Here is an 18,437-nt window from a genome sequence, read left to right on the forward strand (position 1 = left end):
TGCTTGGACAATGTTTCTAGCGTTGTAGTGAACACATGCTGTAATGCGACCGGTGTTACACCGAATTCTGCGACCGTCGAATTTTGTGACCGCAGAGGGCGCTATTTCGCAGTTTAGTTCTTTCAGTTAGTTTCAGTTCACAGGCACGAGCGCTTTACGAATGCTGCGTAAGCTACGGCGACGCGCTTTCTTTTCTCGTTTTGCTGCAGTCCACGAGTCAAAATATGAGAGATGCGTGTATTTACATTTTATGTCGTCTGTTAACAAGAATGTTTCATTACAACATTTTTACACGTGACGACAGGAGTAAAGTCAGCCAATACATACGCCTGACAATAGCAAACTTTTCATAAGTAAGTTATGTAAGCTGCTGTCATTTGGACCTCATTCCGAATGGTAATTATACACTTCTGAATAAAAAAATGAAGATACATTAAAGTCACAGATCCAGTGGGCAGCTGTCAGAATGGGTGACCCCTATGCCACGGTCAGTCTGTCCACTCCATTCATGAATGTTTTTCTTTGGCTAACAGGTGTAGGGATGGTAAGTCACCTGAAAACATTTGGTTGGGTTTTAACTAGTTTGTATGGAGATGGACAGCAGTCACATATTTAGACAGCAGCCGTCAGAATCGGTGACCCCTATTCCAATTTTTTTTTCTGTCTAATAAGGTGACGGGATGGTAGGTCACCAGGAAAGACATGGCTGTTTTCAAAATGAATATAGGTGGAAATTCAGTGGGGTCACATATTAAGAACTGGTGACCCCATGCCAAGGCACATCTGTCACATCTACCATGGAAACACATGGAAACTTACTTATGAAAAGTTTGCTATTGTCAGGTGTATGTATTGGCTGACTTTACTCCTGTCGTCACGTGTAAAAATGTTGTAATGAAACATTCTTGTTAACAGACGACATAAAATGTAAATACACGCATCTCTCATATTTTGGCTCGTGGACAGCAGCAAAACGAGAAAAGAAAGCGCGTCGGCGTAGCTTACGCAGCATTCATAAAGCGCTCGTGCCTGTGAACTGAAACTAACTGAAACTGCGAAATAGCGCCCTCTGCGGTCAAAAAAATTTGACGGTCGCAGAATTCGGTGTAACACCGGAGAGTGCCCAAGTCTCCACAACATCACTGAACTTGTCAGCTAAATTGTCAGCGGTGTGTCTATCCGACATGTTCGTCGTAATCAGCACTGCAGATTTTAGCTGCCAGTTCTCGTCAGTGTAGTGGCACGTCACGGTAATGTAACTTTCTGTTGTTAGAGCCGTCCAACAATCTGTTGTAAGGGCTACAGCAGAAGCAGTAGCTAGCTTTGTTTTTAGCTCACTCTTCTTTTTTCGTAGCGAGCTTCGAAAACGCTCACCTTCCCGGTGTAGCTGTGATTTTAGGTTGACCAGGTGCACTGGTGCCGTGCCAGGGGGCACCTCCTGATTTTGCCAAGTCAAAAGTGTCCTGAGGGCAACAATTTTGATGATGTCCCAGGGCCAACATACACACCAGCCAATCAAAAGCACTTAATGTCTATGACATCATCAAAATGAGCCCGTTTAATTTTCTGAAGAAATTCAAATGAACTAAGGTAACTGACTTCTGCCAAAGCCTCAGGTAAGCACAATTATATTAATTTCTTGCATTTACATTTACAATTTTTACATTACAAAAATGTATAAAAATATATTTAGAATATTAATTCGAACAATAAAGGAATATTATAATACATAAAATATTACGATTTACAGTGAATGGTGCATAAATGCTTAAATAAATATAGCGGTGCGTCCCTACTTCGCGGATTTTCGTTTATCGCGGGTGGTTCTGGAACGTAACACACGCGATAAACGAGGAAACACTGTACATGAAATACAGGTATTTCAATGCAGTGCTGATGTTAAGCCAAATTTGTAGTTAGCTTATCTAGCTAGCTGTCCTAGCTAACTAGCAAGAACGACCAGCTCCACAGTGCATAGGAATGTAGGGATATATATACATTCATTTCCATATATCTGTATTACTTATATAGACAGTACTAAGATAAGCAGACAGGTTTTGAAAAGCATCTTCTTGAGTCCATCATAATGTGTGTCGTCCTGAGTCCATCATAATGTTGTCCTGAGTCCATCATGTGTGTCGTCCTGAGTCCATCATAATGTGTGTCGCCCTGAGTCCATCATAATGTGTGTCGTCCTGAGTCCATCATAATGTGTGTCGTCCTGAGTCCATCATAATGTTGTCCTGAGTCCATCATTATGTTGTCCTGAGTCCATCATAATGTGTGTCGTCCTGAGTCCATCATAATGTGTGTCGTCCTGAGTCCATCATAATGTGTGTCGTCTTGAGTCCATCATTATGTTGTCCTGAATCCATCATTATCTGTGTTGTCCTGAGTCCATCATTATGTCGTCCTGAGTCCATCATAATGTGTGTTGTCCTGAGTCCATCATTATGTGTGTTGTCCTGAGTCCATCATTATCTGTGTTGTCCTGAGTCCATCATTATGTCGTCCTGAGTCCATCATTATCTGTGTTGTCCTGAGTCCATCATAATGTGTGTTGTCCTGAGTCCATCATAATGTGTGTTGTCCTGAGTCCATCATAATGTGTGTTGTCCTGAGTCCATCATTATGTGTGTTGTCCTGAGTCCATCATAATGTGTGTTGTCCTGAGTCCATCATAATGTGTGTCGTCCTGAGTCCATCATAATGTGTGTCGTCCTGAGTCCATCATAATGTGTGTCGTCCTGAGTCCATCATAATGTGTGTTGTCCTGAATCCATCATCACCTGTGTTGTCCTGAGTCCATCATTATGTGTGTTGTCCTGAGTCCATCATAATGTGTGTTGTCCTGAGTCCATCATAATGTGTGTCGTCCTGAGTCCATCATAGTGTGTATCGTCCTGAGTCCATCATAATGTGTGTCGTCCTGAATCCATCATCACTTGTGTTGACCTTGTGTTTATTGTTCTGCCAACAACAATAATAATGTTATAACATAAAATAAGTTACATTTTAATCATGATGTTGGTTATACTTCTTATTATATCGTATTTCCTTTTCAGCAACTACATTTACTGGTCAGGAACAACCAAATGGCTGCTGAAAAGTAAGTTTATATTTAAATTGTAAGTTTTTTGAAGCACTATATTTGAATTAAAACAATATTTACATTGTGTACATTAGTTTGATTGAGTATAGTTTATTTGCATCAGTGTCATTGTTTTTCTCTTACTGTTCACTACAGATGGAGACACAAGCCAACCAGTCTTGTTGTATACAGTGACTCCCTAGCTACACTCGATGACAATCAGTGGATCGATGATGTCATTCTAGAACTAGAATTCAGGTTAGAATGAAAGATTTTTGGGTAAATTTTTCAAATAAAATTTTACATATTTTACAAGCTTGTTTAATGCAATTTGAGTCAAATTTACAAAATAACCAAATTAGAAGTAATAGGTTCCATATAGGTGAGATCTGTAAATGCTTTGTCCCAATAGTAACCACTCTTACTGCACTACATTAACTACAACAGTCTGACCTGACACTTTATTGAGCTTAATTATCTTTCATTAATATTTTTAGGAATATCTATTCATCTCTACGTCCCCCATTACAGAGAAAGACTTACTTCTTTCCTGTTTTATTTGGTAACAAACTGGAGCGTAGGTAAGACGTTTGTTACTTCATGACATCATGAGCAGCCATGCTTCATGATGGTTGCTCTTAGAGGATAGGTGCACTTGCAAAGTTCCACTGCTTCTTGCCCCAACAGACCTGATCCAGCTCAACAACTGATTAGCAAGTTCATGGGCTGGATAGGTGTTAGGCCAGGGATAAAATGTGTAGGGCACAGATTCCCCAGACTAGAAAAATATCATAGCCTTATATGTTTGTGTTTGCTTGTGTTTAAAACTTGAATCCATGGCGTTGTGCTGTGCATTTTATACATCTGAGTTTATATATATATATATATATATATATATATATATATATATATATATATATATATTAGTGCTGTCAATTCCAGGTGCCGCGATTAAAAGTCCTCACCAGGAGTTTGCTCAGGCTCCCTGGATTGTGTTGATTCCACTAATTTTACCTGGATTGCTAATTAGAAAATCTAGCAAGCTTGAGCAAAATCCTGGTGAGGACTTTTAATATATAATATTAATATATATATATATATCATTCTAATACTCATTTTAAGTTGTAAACAATATTTTTTAACTTCTCACTTGTTTTCAGTAGCCAAGGTGATTACAATGAAGCCATATCCTGGGTGAAAGCTGGAAGAATTTTCAGTCGGGAGTATCTTTTCATGTGTCAACATGTGAATGGGTAAGTATATGTTCACATGGCAGTGTTTATTCTGGAAAACAACTACACATAAACTACAAGTGGAGTGGATTTTAGTCAATGAGGCTATATCAAAATATTTAGTGGAAATAGACACTAACCCTAGTTTAGTAGAAATAGACACTAACCCTAGTTTTTACTTTAATCATGGTGTAGAGTGTTTGCTTGAGGTGTGGTTGCTCCTGTCTGAATAATATTTTCTCCTCCTCTGTTTTGACTTTGAATTTTAACAGAAACCACTGGAGGCTGCTGATTATTTGCTTTCCAGGACTGGACCCTCTTGAAACAAAAAAACAAGGCAAGGCAAGGTGATGTGTTTCAGGTTTTCTTAATCAATTTTAATGTGGTTGCTATACTGAACACCTACTCGATAGATAGCAACATTTTAGATGTACCGTTAATTATGGTGCCACTTTTGTCTTATCAGACCCTGTATCCTTATCCTGGATTCTTTACAGAGATCTGGTGGCAATGAAACCATTTGCAATATCAGAGGGTAACTTTTTCCACATTTTCTATCCATCATTTATTTTTTGTAATTCTTTTTGGAATCCTTTTGTAATATTTATAGTACTGTGCATTGTTGTTTTAACAATGGTATGAATTCAATATATTTAAATATTTACAATTTATTAAAATACAACCAGAAAATTCATGTAATTTGTAAGCAGTATTAAAAACAATATATAGTGTAACCTCCTCTTACACTGTAGTAATAGTAGCAACCTGGCATTCTTTAAAATCTGGTATAATAAACCAAATAATTACTTCAGAAAATTACTTCAGTCTCTACAAAACAAAATTTTAATGCTTATACTTATACTTAGTGACAAGGGAGGTCACACTAAGTGCTGATAGCTTGATAGCTTTAACGTTTTTTTGTGGGGATATTTTCTGTATTTTCTGTTTCTATCTTTAAAAAATAAATGAATGGTATAATTTATTATCATTTTTGCATAGTACAGTATATATTTATAAAATTTATAAAAACAATTTATTTTCTTTAACAGGTTTTTAAGTGCAGCCTGGGAACAGACACACAAAACTCCAAGAAGTTTTGCATCCCTTCCTGCTATTTCTGTTACTGTTCCCCAGCAAAGTGGATCAACAGAATGTGGTATTTTTGTCATCTTGTTTGCAAGGCGGTTCCTGGAGGTATCTTGAGAAATGTAATTTTGATTTATAAAAGTCAAATTTATAAATCTAATATATAAACTGACCTTTTCATATTATGATTGTCACTCTCACCTAGGATCTCCCAATAGATGTGTCAAAAGACATAATTGATAAAAGCCACTGGTTCACAATGGAGGATGCAAAGACAGCAAGGAAAGAGCTCAAAGAGAATATTCTCAGTTCTTGTGAAGTCTGTGCAGGTAGCATCTCCATTCTTCATCACTATGCACCAACTGTCATTTAGTGTACCATTGAAATTAAACGTTCCTTTTCATCTTCATAATTGCTTATTTTTTAAAACATTTTGAATCTCATGCTTTCACAGTTGAAAACAATGAGAGGCAAAAAGATCATGACAAAACAGAAGAGGTCAGAAACAATGAGGAAGACAAGATAGCCATGAAAAGAAAAAACAGAAGCAGTAATCAAATTAAAAGGGAAAGTGAATGGAAAGTATGTCCAAAAGAAAAGAAAAATGACAACAGAGAGGGCAAACAGAAGAAATCAGAGGACAAAACAGGTGAAAAAGGGACAATTAGAAATTTAGGTCAAGAGAATGAGATAATCGAGTGCAAAGAATGTGAAAAACAAGAGAAGACGCATGGTGTGGGTTGTGGTGAAAAGGAAAATGTTGTGGATCTACTTGAAGCTTTAGTAAAGGAAGATGAAAGCCTTGAGGGGTATGGAAAGGAGGAAGAATCGACAGGACAAGGAGAATGGAGTCAGAAAAAGCAAGGAATAGAAAGCAAAGGAAAAGTGTACAATGTCCTTGGAAGGTTAACAGTAACAGGAAAACATTACTGTGTTGATGAGGAAGAAATTAAGAGACGCGTGAAAGGAGAAAATATGTCAGCAAACGTATTGAGAAGCCTGATCAGGGTTACTGTTTCTTCATATTTTGAGTACAAATATACAAATATTTTCATTGACAAAAGAAAGTACGAGTTTTTATATTTAATTATATTTTTTAACAGGTTGGGAAACGGGACATTCCCAGAGAGGTATTAGCCCAACCAAAGAAGGCAAAGACCCAGGTGAGCATGTTTAGTGCTCTCACAGAGGGAGAAGCCCAGGACCTTGCTCTGGGTTATGGATCCAGCCTGACCAAGTACTTCCCCAAGGCCCAACTCATTCAGGGCATACCACCCGATGATGCAGCGGTCACAATGTAAGCTGAAGTACACTACAAGGGTCATTATTCATGTATTGGGTTAAGGATTCAACAATAAAGGTGGAGTAATTCTTTGTAGAATTATTGTTATATTTTAAAAAACTGCAGTCCACATGAGTTACTTGCACAAGAATGGTGGAGACAATTACACTGGTACCTAAAAATCAAATTTCACTGTTAAACAAACAAAGAAAAGAGAAAGACAATAATGACATTTCACAGGTTTTTAATGAATGTGTTATCATATTTTACACTGAGCTACATTATACATTTAGCTTTAAAAAATCAACACCATATTAAGCATACACATAAACACATTTTATTCCCATGAGAGAATGAGATAATCGAGTGCAAAGAATGTGAAAAACAAGAGAAGACGCATGGTGTGGGTTGTGGTGAAAAGGAAAATGTTGTGGATCTACTTGAAGCTTTAGTAAAGGAAGATGAAAGCCTTGAGGGGTATGGAAAGGAGGAAGAATCGACAGGACAAGGAGAATGGAGTCAGAAAAAGCAAGGAATAGAAAGCAAAGGAAAAGTGTACAATGTCCTTGGAAGGTTAACAGTAACAGGAAAACATTACTGTGTTGATGAGGAAGAAATTAAGAGACGCGTGAAAGGAGAAAATATGTCAGCAAACGTATTGAGAAGCCTGATCAGGGTTACTGTTTCTTCATATTTTGAGTACAAATATACAAATATTTTCATTGACAAAAGAAAGTACGAGTTTTTATATTTAATTATATTTTTTAACAGGTTGGGAAACGGGACATTCCCAGAGAGGTATTAGCCCAACCAAAGAAGGCAAAGACCCAGGTGAGCATGTTTAGTGCTCTCACAGAGGGAGAAGCCCAGGACCTTGCTCTGGGTTATGGATCCAGCCTGACCAAGTACTTCCCCAAGGCCCAACTCATTCAGGGCATACCACCCGATGATGCAGCGGTCACAATGTAAGCTGAAGTACACTACAAGGGTCATTATTCATGTATTGGGTTAAGGATTCAACAATAAAGGTGGAGTAATTCTTTGTAGAATTATTGTTATATTTTAAAAAACTGCAGTCCACATGAGTTACTTGCACAAGAATGGTGGAGACAATTACACTGGTACCTAAAAATCAAATTTCACTGTTAAACAAACAAAGAAAAGAGAAAGACAATAATGACATTTCACAGGTTTTTAATGAATGTGTTATCATATTTTACACTGAGCTACATTATACATTTAGCTTTAAAAAATCAACACCATATTAAGCATACACATAAACACATTTTATTCCCATGAGAGAATGAGATAATCGAGTGCAAAGAATGTGAAAAACAAGAGAAGACGCATGGTGTGGGTTGTGGTGAAAAGGAAAATGTTGTGGATCTACTTGAAGCTTTAGTAAAGGAAGATGAAAGCCTTGAGGGGTATGGAAAGGAGGAAGAATCGACAGGACAAGGAGAATGGAGTCAGAAAAAGCAAGGAATAGAAAGCAAAGGAAAAGTGTACAATGTCCTTGGAAGGTTAACAGTAACAGGAAAACATTACTGTGTTGATGAGGAAGAAATTAAGAGACGCGTGAAAGGAGAAAATATGTCAGCAAACGTATTGAGAAGCCTGATCAGGGTTACTGTTTCTTCATATTTTGAGTACAAATATACAAATATTTTCATTGACAAAAGAAAGTACGAGTTTTTATATTTAATTATATTTTTTAACAGGTTGGGAAACGGGACATTCCCAGAGAGGTATTAGCCCAACCAAAGAAGGCAAAGACCCAGGTGAGCATGTTTAGTGCTCTCACAGAGGGAGAAGCCCAGGACCTTGCTCTGGGTTATGGATCCAGCCTGACCAAGTACTTCCCCAAGGCCCAACTCATTCAGGGCATACCACCCGATGATGCAGCGGTCACAATGTAAGCTGAAGTACACTACAAGGGTCATTATTCATGTATTGGGTTAAGGATTCAACAATAAAGGTGGAGTAATTCTTTGTAGAATTATTGTTATATTTTAAAAAACTGCAGTCCACATGAGTTACTTGCACAAGAATGGTGGAGACAATTACACTGGTACCTAAAAATCAAATTTCACTGTTAAACAAACAAAGAAAAGAGAAAGACAATAATGACATTTCACAGGTTTTTAATGAATGTGTTATCATATTTTACACTGAGCTACATTATACATTTAGCTTTAAAAAATCAACACCATATTAAGCATACACATAAACACATTTTATTCCCAGCAGACTATTAAGAAGTGCAAAGTTCACTATGTTTTATTTTTCTTTCTCTATAGGAAAACCATAAAGAAGATAAGACAAAACCTGCATGAGTTGGGCCCAGATTCTGACTTTTCTTTAAAAACACACAATTTTGGCCCAGTTGCAACAGATCTTTGCCTATCTTTTGTAGAGGATCAACTAAAATAGTAAAAAAAAACCTCCAAATCTAAAATACTACAAATTTCATTGTACTCTTTACAATATGTGAATTAGTTTTGTATTCTTTTTAGTCTCTTACATTTTCTAATTAGTTTTTGCCTTTTTTTCATTGGAAAGCTTTTTAAATTTTCTGCCTTATCACATTGACTGGCTTTTCTCTTTTTTGTTCTGTTTTGAAATATTGGAAATATTTTCCTTGTTTTGTCATCACTGCAGCTCTTAATAAAGCTTGATGCATTTTGATTGTTTGCTCTATGCACTTCGACTCCAAGCTCATGTATCTTATTTGATATATGCACTGGGACCTTTTTCCATTTGCAAACAACTTCCAGTATATATTTAAGCTCTCTTACTGAGGAACTGTGCCTTTGGTTGACATCAACAGTTGCTGAAAGACATGGACTCTGTGATTGTGGAATGGCCACAGATTCCAAAGCTGTTCCAAAAAGTTCATGCGCAACAAGTAGACAAGCACATTTGTTATAATGTGAAAAAGAACAACAGGTACATGTGTTAGTAGTAATGCATGGTTTAAATGGGCCTTTTCTGCACAGACCTTCAATGATCAGTTGTTTGTTGTCTTGGCAAAGAATAGTATACTTGCAATTTTTAAGCAAGTTATTAGCATGGACTTGTAATTGTGTGCTTATATTTGGAAAGATTTCCTCATCATCCTTTTGTAAAAGATTTATCAAAAGCAAATGCTTACATGTTCGACCTCTACAACCAATGACACAACTACAATAATGTTCTGCAGGGCAAACATTATAAACCACTTCTAAAGAGGTTTCTGATGGCACATGATATATAAATGTATCTGTCTGTATCAAATTAATTTTACCCATCCAACCATTTTCTCGCATTCTGTTGGCACATTTAAAAGTGCTTTCTTGAACTGCCTCCAGAGGGTTTAAGACCCTTCCGACTGCCTGCAGATCCTGAATTATGTTGAAGTATGTGTTTGTCTTTCCCAGAAGCAATTCAATGAGGTTATCCAGTCTTCGGTTTCTTACACCACAAAGAAACTGGTACTTGAGGCGGTGAAAAAAGCTTTGAAAAAAAAAAAGTTAAAACTTGTAACATTTACAAAATACAAACATATAATAAGTAAATATTTTCACACCTACTGAAATTTTAAACATGTTTATTCTAGATATTAGACTACCATTGTCCCCATTAAGGGAAACTACCTAGAAATATTTCTAATAACTTATGTGGATAAATTAAGAAAGTTTTTCTATGACAGATGAGTATTATATGTCCATATACTATGGATTAGTACAAACAATTTTTTTATCATAATGAATAAGTTACTGCCCTATAAGTTAATAAGCAGAAATGTACCGTTCTATAAGATTGTTGGTATCGGAGTCACCATGGTTATAACATCGACCAAAGTCAGCCCACATATGACCAATTTTCTCCCAGTTGTTTTGAAAGTATATGCATACTTCTTTAAACTTGGCAAACTGGCAAAGGAACATCTCTGAGGTTTCATTAAATTCTTCTTTCTGTCATACAAGAATTATATATGCAGCATTTTAATATTAATGTCCTGTCATTTATCTATATTTGTTACAGATTTATATGTATCCACACAGAAACAGTAAAGTAATACAACATACTGTAGAGCATGATTTCAGTTTTGTGAAAAACTGCATGATGCCCTGTCTTGTTTCTGCGTTATCAGCTCCACTAACACCAGATTCTCCTCTTGATAGCCAGCGCATCACTGCCTGTATTTTAAGAAAAGAAACATGTTTTTTCCATTACAAAACGTACAAAAAAAAACATTGTGGATATATTTTATGGTAATTTGCATACATTTATGCTTTAAAATTCCATTACTAAGGCAGATAGAAAATTGCAAGTATTTATGCAATGTTGTATACAAATATACTTTCCTAAAAAATTTTCACTGACAACAATATTAAAATGTACTTGCTTGTGTAACATGGTACCAGCAGAGCAAAATGTCTGACTCATGAAATACTTTCCGAAGAGCATTAATTTGTCTTTGGTCTTTGTCCACCATGAAGCATCTTTACAAGAAAAAAAATACAACAGATATAAATACAGAAAATATAACTAATATAACTATTTTAAAACAACAATTTGTTGGAATAATTATTTAAAATCAGAGACATTTATATTTCTACATGCATGTATTATTACCTTGGCGCTACTGTGAATACAGGCCTCAGTTTTTCTAATGCCAGCTCAAGTGTGGCTTGCTTTTCATTTCCTAAGATGAGATATGCAACAGGTATGCCGTGACCATGGCTGTCTCTAATGGCAAGTGTTAATAAAGGGAAGTCATACTGATTTACACAATAGGTGGCATCCATGAACACAATGTCTTTCCCATATTTCTCAAGATTGTTCCACATAGATGGTGTTTGAATAACAATGATGAGATCTGTGGAATCAGTGTAGGCTTGATAGAAAATCACATGCTCCTTGAGTGGGCCTTCAAGAAGTTTTGATGTGCTTTGGGAATCATCTTTGTGTAAACGGCATCTACGCATCATGCATGTTCGAATGTTTTCAATGTCCTTTGGTGTAACAAAATAGGCACGGCTGTTCAAGTCATGATATCCTTTCTCCTTAGCCCATTCATGAGCTTTGACAAGAATGGTATCTGGTTTCACACCCAATTGTAAAAAGTTTTCAATTTCTTTAACTAGCTCAGGACATATACTTTGCACGTGTCCCTCTGATTGGTCATCTGGGCTGTGGCCTGAATGCACATTGAATGTTCTTTGTACTATTGCAATATAATTGACCCATTCTGTTTTTATTTTAAATGAAACATAGGCCTTACATCCTTTTGCCTTATGGCTTCGAGGTCTAGGTTTTCCAGAGCGGCTGCAGTGGTATAAATAGTATCCGTTCCTTTGGTCAGTAACACTCGAAGAGCAAGTACATCTAAAAGTTCCCAAAGTGGACCCCATTGTCTTTATTATATTCATTATGAATTCTTCAGGATTATTTTCTTTTGTTAAGATGTGGACTTCTAGATTTGCTTCTTTGTTGTGTGATTTTCTTTTCTCTTCCTGAAAGACCATTTTTCTAATGCAGTCTTCCATCTTCAATCTGAATATGACAATAAAAACAAATAAAACAGTTTTTAAGTATACTCATCTTCAGGACAACAACACAATAATGGACTCAGGACGACAAACACAATGATGGACTCAGGGCGACACACACAATGATGGAATCAGGGCGACACACATAATGATGGACTCAGGACGACAAACATAATGATGGACTCAGGACGACACACACTATGATGGACTCAGGACAACACACATAATGATGGACTCAGGACGACACACATTATGATGGACTCAGGGCGACACACACAATGATGGACTCAGGGCGACACACACAATGATGGAATCAGGGCGACACACATAATGATGGACTCAGGACGACAAACATAATGATGGACTCAGGACGACACAATGATGGACTCAGGACGACATTATGATGGACTCAGGACGACATAATGATGGACTCAGGACGACATTATGATGGACTCAGGACGACATTATGATGGACTCAGGACAACATAATGATGGACTCAGGACGACAAACATAATGATGGACTCAGGACGACACACATTATGATGGACTCAGGACGACACACATTATGATGGACTCAGGGCGACACACTCGATGATGGACTCAAGACAACATAATGATGGACTCAGGACGACACACATTATGATGGACTCAGGGCGACACACTCGATGATGGACTCAAGACAACATAATGATGGACTCAGGACGACACACATTATGATGGACTCAGGGCGACACACATGATGGACTCAGGACGACACACATTATGATGGACTCAGGACGACACACATGATGGACTCAGGACAACATTATGATGGACTCAGGACGACACACATTATGATGGACTCAAGAAGATGCTTTTCAAAACCTGTCTGCTTATCTTAGTACTGTCTATATAAGTAATACAGATATATGGAAATGAATGTATATATATCCCTACATTCCTATGCACTGTGGAGCTGGTCGTTCTTGCTAGTTAGCTAGGACAGCTAGCTAGATAAGCTAACTACAAATTTGGCTTAACATCAGCACTGCATTGAAATACCTGTATTTCATGTACAGTGTTTCCTCGTTTATCGCGTGTGTTACGTTCCAGAACCACCCGCGATAAACGAAAATCCGCGAAGTAGGGACGCACCGCTATATTTATTTAAGCATTTATGCACCATTCACTGTAAATCGTAATATTTTATGTATTATAATATTCCTTTATTGTTCGAATTAATATTCTAAATATATTTTTATACATTTTTGTAATGTAAAAATTGTAAATGTAAATGCAAGAAATTAATATAATTGTGCTTACCTGAGGCTTTGGCAGAAGTCAGTTACCTTATGTAACGTTAAAGAGAGACAGAGAGGGATCCTTATGCAAAAGCACAGTGCTCTTTATTTGGCAGATAGATACAACTAGAGAATGCGAGATGTTAATGCATAAACGGAGTTGATCTAATGCCGTTTGTTGGGAGTGGTCTATCCGGTCCGGGGTCGTAACGGGAAGGCAGAGTCCGTACGGTACCTGAGGGCTAGGCAGAAGACGGGGTCGAGGGAACAGGCAGAGGTCGGTACACAGGAGAAACAGCAGGGTATGATAACGCTCGGTATGCAACATAGTTGGCAATACTTCGCGACGAGGTGTTGTGATGACGGTGTATATGAATGCCTGGAATGTGGGCGTGGTGATGAGGAACAGCTGAGTCCTTAATGGCTATCAGGTGACATTCCTGACAGTACCCCCCCTCAACGGAGCGTCTCCTGACGCTCCACGACGCAAAGGCGGACGGCCACGGCCCCGGGGGGCAGGAAAATGCGGATGGGCAGCGTGGAAGTCGGCGATGAGCGAGGGACAGAGTACGTCCCGTGCGGCCACCCAGGTCCTCTCCTCAGGACCGAAGCCCTCCCAATCGACGAGGTATTGGAGACCACCACGCCGACGTCGGGACTCCAGCAGCTCCCTGACGATATACGCCGGCCGACCGTCGATGTCCAGCGGCTCCGGGGGACGGGCAGGAACAGATGAGACAGACATGGGGCTGTAATGGACAGGCTTAAGGAGAGACACATGAAAGGTGGGATTAATGCGATAATGAGGGGGCAATTGAAGTTTGTAGGTTACGGCGTTAACCCTCTTCAGCACTTTAAACGGTCCGATGTAGCGTCGACTGAGTTTACGGCAGGGCTGACGCAGGTTGAGATTCTTAGTGGAGAGCCATACTCGCTGACCAGGGTGATAGATCAGGGCCGGGAGACGACGGCGATCAGCATTCATGCGGCGGGTATGGAGGGCACGTCTCAACTGAACGTGAGCTTGTTCCCAGGTCCGAGCACTGCGCGTCAGCCACTCGTCTAGTGTAGGGATATCAGAGGGCGTCTCATCCCATGGGAAAAACGGGGGTTGATAGCCGTAGACGATTTGGAAAGGAGTGAGTTTGGTGGAGGAGTGTATTATGGAGTTGCGTGCATACTCAGCCCAGGGGAGATATTTATGCCAGTCTCTCTGAGATGCGCAGTACTGGCGTAGAAACCGGCCCAGTTCTTGGTTGTACCGCTCCACCTCACCATTGGACTGGGGATGATATCCTGACGTCAGGCTGGCTGTCACTCCGAGCAGTTTGCAGAACTGGGTCCAGACGCGCGAGGTGAACTGAACCCCTCGATCGGACAGGATGTCTTCTGGGAGCCCATAGATCCGGAAGACGTAGTGGAAGATGTCCGATGCTGTTTCCATGGCTGTAGGTAACTTGGGGCGAGGAATCAGACGACACATTTTCGAAAACCTGTCCACTACAACAAAGATTACGGTATTGCCTCCTGAGACAGGCAGATCGGTAACAAAGTCGACCGCTATGTGTGACCATGGCCGACGTGGGATAGGTAACGGGAGGAGTTTACCCGTGGGTAAGGTGCGTGGAGTCCGCGACTGAGCGCATATTTCGCAGGCGAGTACGTAGTCGCGAATGTCATCCTCCCACGATGGCCACCAATACTTCCGAGCGATGAGGTGGCGAGTGCGAGTGATGCCAGGGTGTCCAGTTCCTGCCGTGTCATGGGCGAGCTGGAGGATTCGCCCTCGCAACGACACCGGGACATATTGCTTACCCTCGGGACAGTCTTCGGGACTGGGGTCAGTGAGTAAAGCCGCATCCAAGTCGTCCTGCACATCCCATCTTATGAGGTCGAGGAAGCAAGAGTCCTTGAGAATATGCACCGGCGCCTCATCGCTCGCTGATCGGTCGTGGATCCGAGACAGAGCATCCGCCTTGGTATTCTTGGAACCGGGCCTGTAACACACTGAGAATTTAAACCGGGAGAAAAACAGAGCCCACCTTGCCTGACGCGGGTTCAATCGTCTGGCGGACTTCACATACTCTAGGTTCTTATGGTCAGTATATACTATAAACGGATGTTCGGAGCCCTCCAGCCAATGACGCCACTGTTCTAGTGCTAGTTTCATAGCCAGGAGTTCTCTATCTCCCACGTCGTAGTTTACTTCGGCCGGTTTCAACTTCCTTGAGAAGTAAGCGCAGGGAAACAGTTTAGGGGGGTCTCCTTGTCGTTGGGATAGAACAGCGCCCACACCCACCTCCGATGCGTCAACCTCGACGATAAACTGGAGTTTAGGATCCGGGAGGTGCAATATGGGTGCACTGGTGAACGCTGTTTTCAACGTGTTGAACGCTTGATGCTCTTTGGAGGACCACACGAAGCGCGTCTTCTTCCCCCCTTTCAGGAGGTCGGTGAGAGGAGCCGCTATCGAACCGAAGCTCCTAATGAAACGACGGCAGAAGTTCGCGAATCCCAGGAACCGTTGCAGTTCTTTCGTCGAACGAGGTACCGGCCAGTTAGTCACTGCATCCACCTTATCCGCATCCATGTGCATTTGGCCCGGCGAGAGGGTACATCCTAGGAACGAGACGGTAGAAACGTGGAACTCGCACTTCTCAGCTTTCACATACAGTTTATTCTCCCGGAGACGTTGCAGGACAGCGGAGACATGTTGGACGTGTTCGGTGAGTGAGGGAGAATAAATCAGGATGTCGTCAATGTAAACGAAGACAAAACGATCTATCATCTCACGGAAGATATCGTCCATAAAGGCTTGGAATACTGACGGACTGTTTGACAGCCCATAGGGCATCACCAGGTATTCATAGTGGCCTCGAGCAGTAACGAAGGCAGTTTTCCACTCATCCCCCTCCCGTATGCGTATCAGATTGTAAGCGCTCCTCAGGTCCAGTTTGGTGAATACAGTCGCTCCCATCAATCGCTCTTGCGAAGCAGAGATAAAGGGAAGGGGGTAAGCGAACTTCGAGGTGACAGCATTAAGCGCACGATAATCAATACAGGGACGTAGTCCACCCCCCTTCTTCTCCACGAAGAAGAATCCGGCTGCTACTGGGGACGTCGATGGGCGGATGAACCCCTTCTGCAGTGCTTCACTGATGTAAGATTCCATCGCGGCATCTTCGGGACGGGAGAGAGGGTATGGCTTGGATCTCTTGGGCAAAGACGACCCGGGGAGAAAGTCGATGGCGCAATCGCTAGGTCTGTGAGGGGGTAATAGACTGGCCTGAGTCTTGTTAAAGACGTCCTTATACTCCTGGTACTGTTCAGGTACGACTCTAGAGAGGGGCGTGTCGGGACTCTCCACCGTAGTGGAACGGAGAGGTAGGTGTATACAGGATTCTAAACACTGTGGTCGCCACTTGGTGAGTTCTCCAGTCCTCCATGAAATTTCTGGATCATGTGTCTTTAGCCAAGGAAAACCGAGTATAACTGGATCTCGGGGAGAGGACACCAGGTAGAACTGTCTCAGCTCTGTGTGGAACATACCAACTCGGAGAACGACAGGCTTGGTACGTACGGTCACCATGCCGTCACCGATAGGCTGACCATTGACAGCATTTATGTGTAGTGGGGGTTTCACTGGTTCGGTGGGAATGTTTAGCGATTTGGCTAAGTCCGTGTCTAGGAAATCACCTCCGGCACCAGAGTCCACTAAAGCCGAATAGTGATTGGTGATACCACCGCAGGTGAGTAGTATGGGAAGGCTAAGCTGGGACCTACCACTAATGAAAAACAACGGTGTTTTTACTCTTTCTTGCGAGGGCGATCTGTCTCTGGAGTGGATTGGACGTGTAGGACAGCCAACCCGGAAGTGACCCTCCTCACCGCAGTAAACACACAGGCCCTCGCGGACACGACGAGCCCGTTCCTTCGGCGTGAGGGGAGACCTGCTCAATCGTACGGGGTCTGGGAAGGCATGGGGTGTCTCGCCGAGGGGTTTGGAAGACTGAACACGGGGAGTTGACACAGGAGATCTCTCACGGTTGGGACGGTGAGTGGCTAATATTTTATCCACGTTTACAGCAGCTTGCATGTACTCTGTAAGGGACAGGTCGTCACTCTGACAGGCTAATTCCACCTGGAGGTCGATGCTAAGGCCGCGTCGGAACACGGTCTTCAGTTCTGAGTCCCCCCAGCCACTCCCTGCAGCCAACGTGCGGAACTCCCGGGCGTAATCGGCTGCGCTGCGTCCTCCTTGTTGTATTTCACACAGCTGTGTGCCGATGTCCAGCCCCGCTGCGGGATGATCGAAGACCAACCGAACGAGGGCTGTGAACTGATCTTCCGACTCCAGAACAGGATCTTCACAGTTCCACAGGGCTGTTCCCCAGGCACCTGCCTCTCCAGTAAGGAAGGAGACGATGAAATGAACCTTTTGACGTTCGGTCTGGAACTGGGTAGGATGGTACATGAAGTACAACGCACATTGCATCAGGAAGTGTCTACAGCGTTCAGGGGATCCGTCGTATCGCTCCGGAACAGCGACAGGAATACCGGAGGGTAACACGGAGGCTATTACGGGACTAGGAGTACCGAGGTTCTGCGCGGTGGTGGCTTGATGGAGGGTCTCCGAGAGAGCCAGGATGGTAATCCCTTGGTTACGAGTCGTCTCGGTAAGTAGTGTGATTTCCTCCTTCAACGCCGCGATGCTGGCTGCTATGCACTCCGGATAGGTTTGAGCTTCTGCAGGATCCATGTTAAAGGCGAAGTATTTTGTAACGTTAAAGAGAGACAGAGAGGGATCCTTATGCAAAAGCACAGTGCTCTTTATTTGGCAGATAGATACAACTAGAGAATGCGAGATGTTAATGCATAAATGGAGTTGATCTAATGCCGTTTGTTGGGAGTGGTCTATCCGGTCCGGG

At 41.4% G+C, this 18,437-nt stretch overlaps 3 protein-coding genes across 12 annotated transcripts in view; 2 read left to right on the plus strand and 1 right to left on the minus strand.

Moving 5' to 3' along the window:
* The window catches only part of LOC143497843 (NACHT, LRR and PYD domains-containing protein 3-like), a 91,270-nt gene that overhangs the window by 21,840 nt on the left and 50,993 nt on the right, over nucleotides 1-18,437 (plus strand). The window lies entirely within an intron of this gene.
* On the plus strand, nucleotides 1,113-10,119 carry LOC143497847 (uncharacterized). 7 transcript variants are annotated; one of them, XM_076993449.1, is made up of 14 exons: nucleotides 1,113-3,109; nucleotides 3,248-3,349; nucleotides 3,589-3,672; nucleotides 4,034-4,150; nucleotides 4,252-4,344; nucleotides 4,596-4,670; nucleotides 4,790-4,858; nucleotides 5,373-5,517; nucleotides 5,615-5,738; nucleotides 5,864-6,417; nucleotides 6,513-6,706; nucleotides 7,463-7,656; nucleotides 8,413-8,606; nucleotides 8,992-10,119. In XM_076993449.1, the coding sequence occupies exons 5-12, from the start codon at nucleotides 4,325-4,327 to the stop codon at nucleotides 7,494-7,496; spliced, it is 1,215 nt and encodes a 404-aa protein (XP_076849564.1). In that variant the 5' UTR covers nucleotides 1,113-3,109; nucleotides 3,248-3,349; nucleotides 3,589-3,672; nucleotides 4,034-4,150; nucleotides 4,252-4,324; the 3' UTR covers nucleotides 7,497-7,656; nucleotides 8,413-8,606; nucleotides 8,992-10,119. The 7 variants fall into 7 exon arrangements, with proteins under 7 accessions (XP_076849564.1, XP_076849562.1, XP_076849559.1 ...); XM_076993447.1 differs by lacking the exon at nucleotides 4,034-4,150 and having other exon boundaries at nucleotides 6,513-7,367; XM_076993444.1 differs by lacking the exon at nucleotides 4,034-4,150 and having other exon boundaries at nucleotides 7,463-8,317.
* Nucleotides 10,462-12,014, minus strand: LOC143497837 (uncharacterized). Its single transcript, XM_076993421.1, has 4 exons — nucleotides 11,312-12,014; nucleotides 11,078-11,178; nucleotides 10,762-10,868; nucleotides 10,462-10,647 (listed from the first exon to the last, which is right to left on the minus strand). The coding sequence occupies exons 1-4, from the start codon at nucleotides 11,665-11,667 to the stop codon at nucleotides 10,462-10,464; spliced, it is 750 nt and encodes a 249-aa protein (XP_076849536.1). The 5' UTR covers nucleotides 11,668-12,014.

Source organism: Brachyhypopomus gauderio, unplaced genomic scaffold, assembly GCF_052324685.1.
Source record: "Brachyhypopomus gauderio isolate BG-103 unplaced genomic scaffold, BGAUD_0.2 sc113, whole genome shotgun sequence".
NCBI lineage: Eukaryota > Metazoa > Chordata > Actinopteri > Gymnotiformes > Hypopomidae > Brachyhypopomus > Brachyhypopomus gauderio.

Coding starts and splice junctions, on each gene's coding strand:
- LOC143497847 (XM_076993444.1), top strand. Junction 4,671..4,789: donor AAAAAACAAGGCAAGGCAAG/GTGATGTGTTTC, acceptor TTGTCTTATCAG/ACCCTGTATCCTTATCCTGG. Junction 4,859..5,372: donor ACCATTTGCAATATCAGAGG/GTAACTTTTTCC, acceptor TTTCTTTAACAG/GTTTTTAAGTGCAGCCTGGG.
- LOC143497837 (XM_076993421.1), bottom strand. CDS start 11,667: ATGATGCGTAGATGCCGTTTACACAAAGATGATTCCCAAAGCACATCA. Junction 10,869..11,077: donor GTACCATGTTACACAAGCAA/GTACATTTTAAT, acceptor AAATACAGGCAG/TGATGCGCTGGCTATCAAGA. Junction 10,648..10,761: donor AACTGAAATCATGCTCTACA/GTATGTTGTATT, acceptor CTTGTATGACAG/AAAGAAGAATTTAATGAAAC.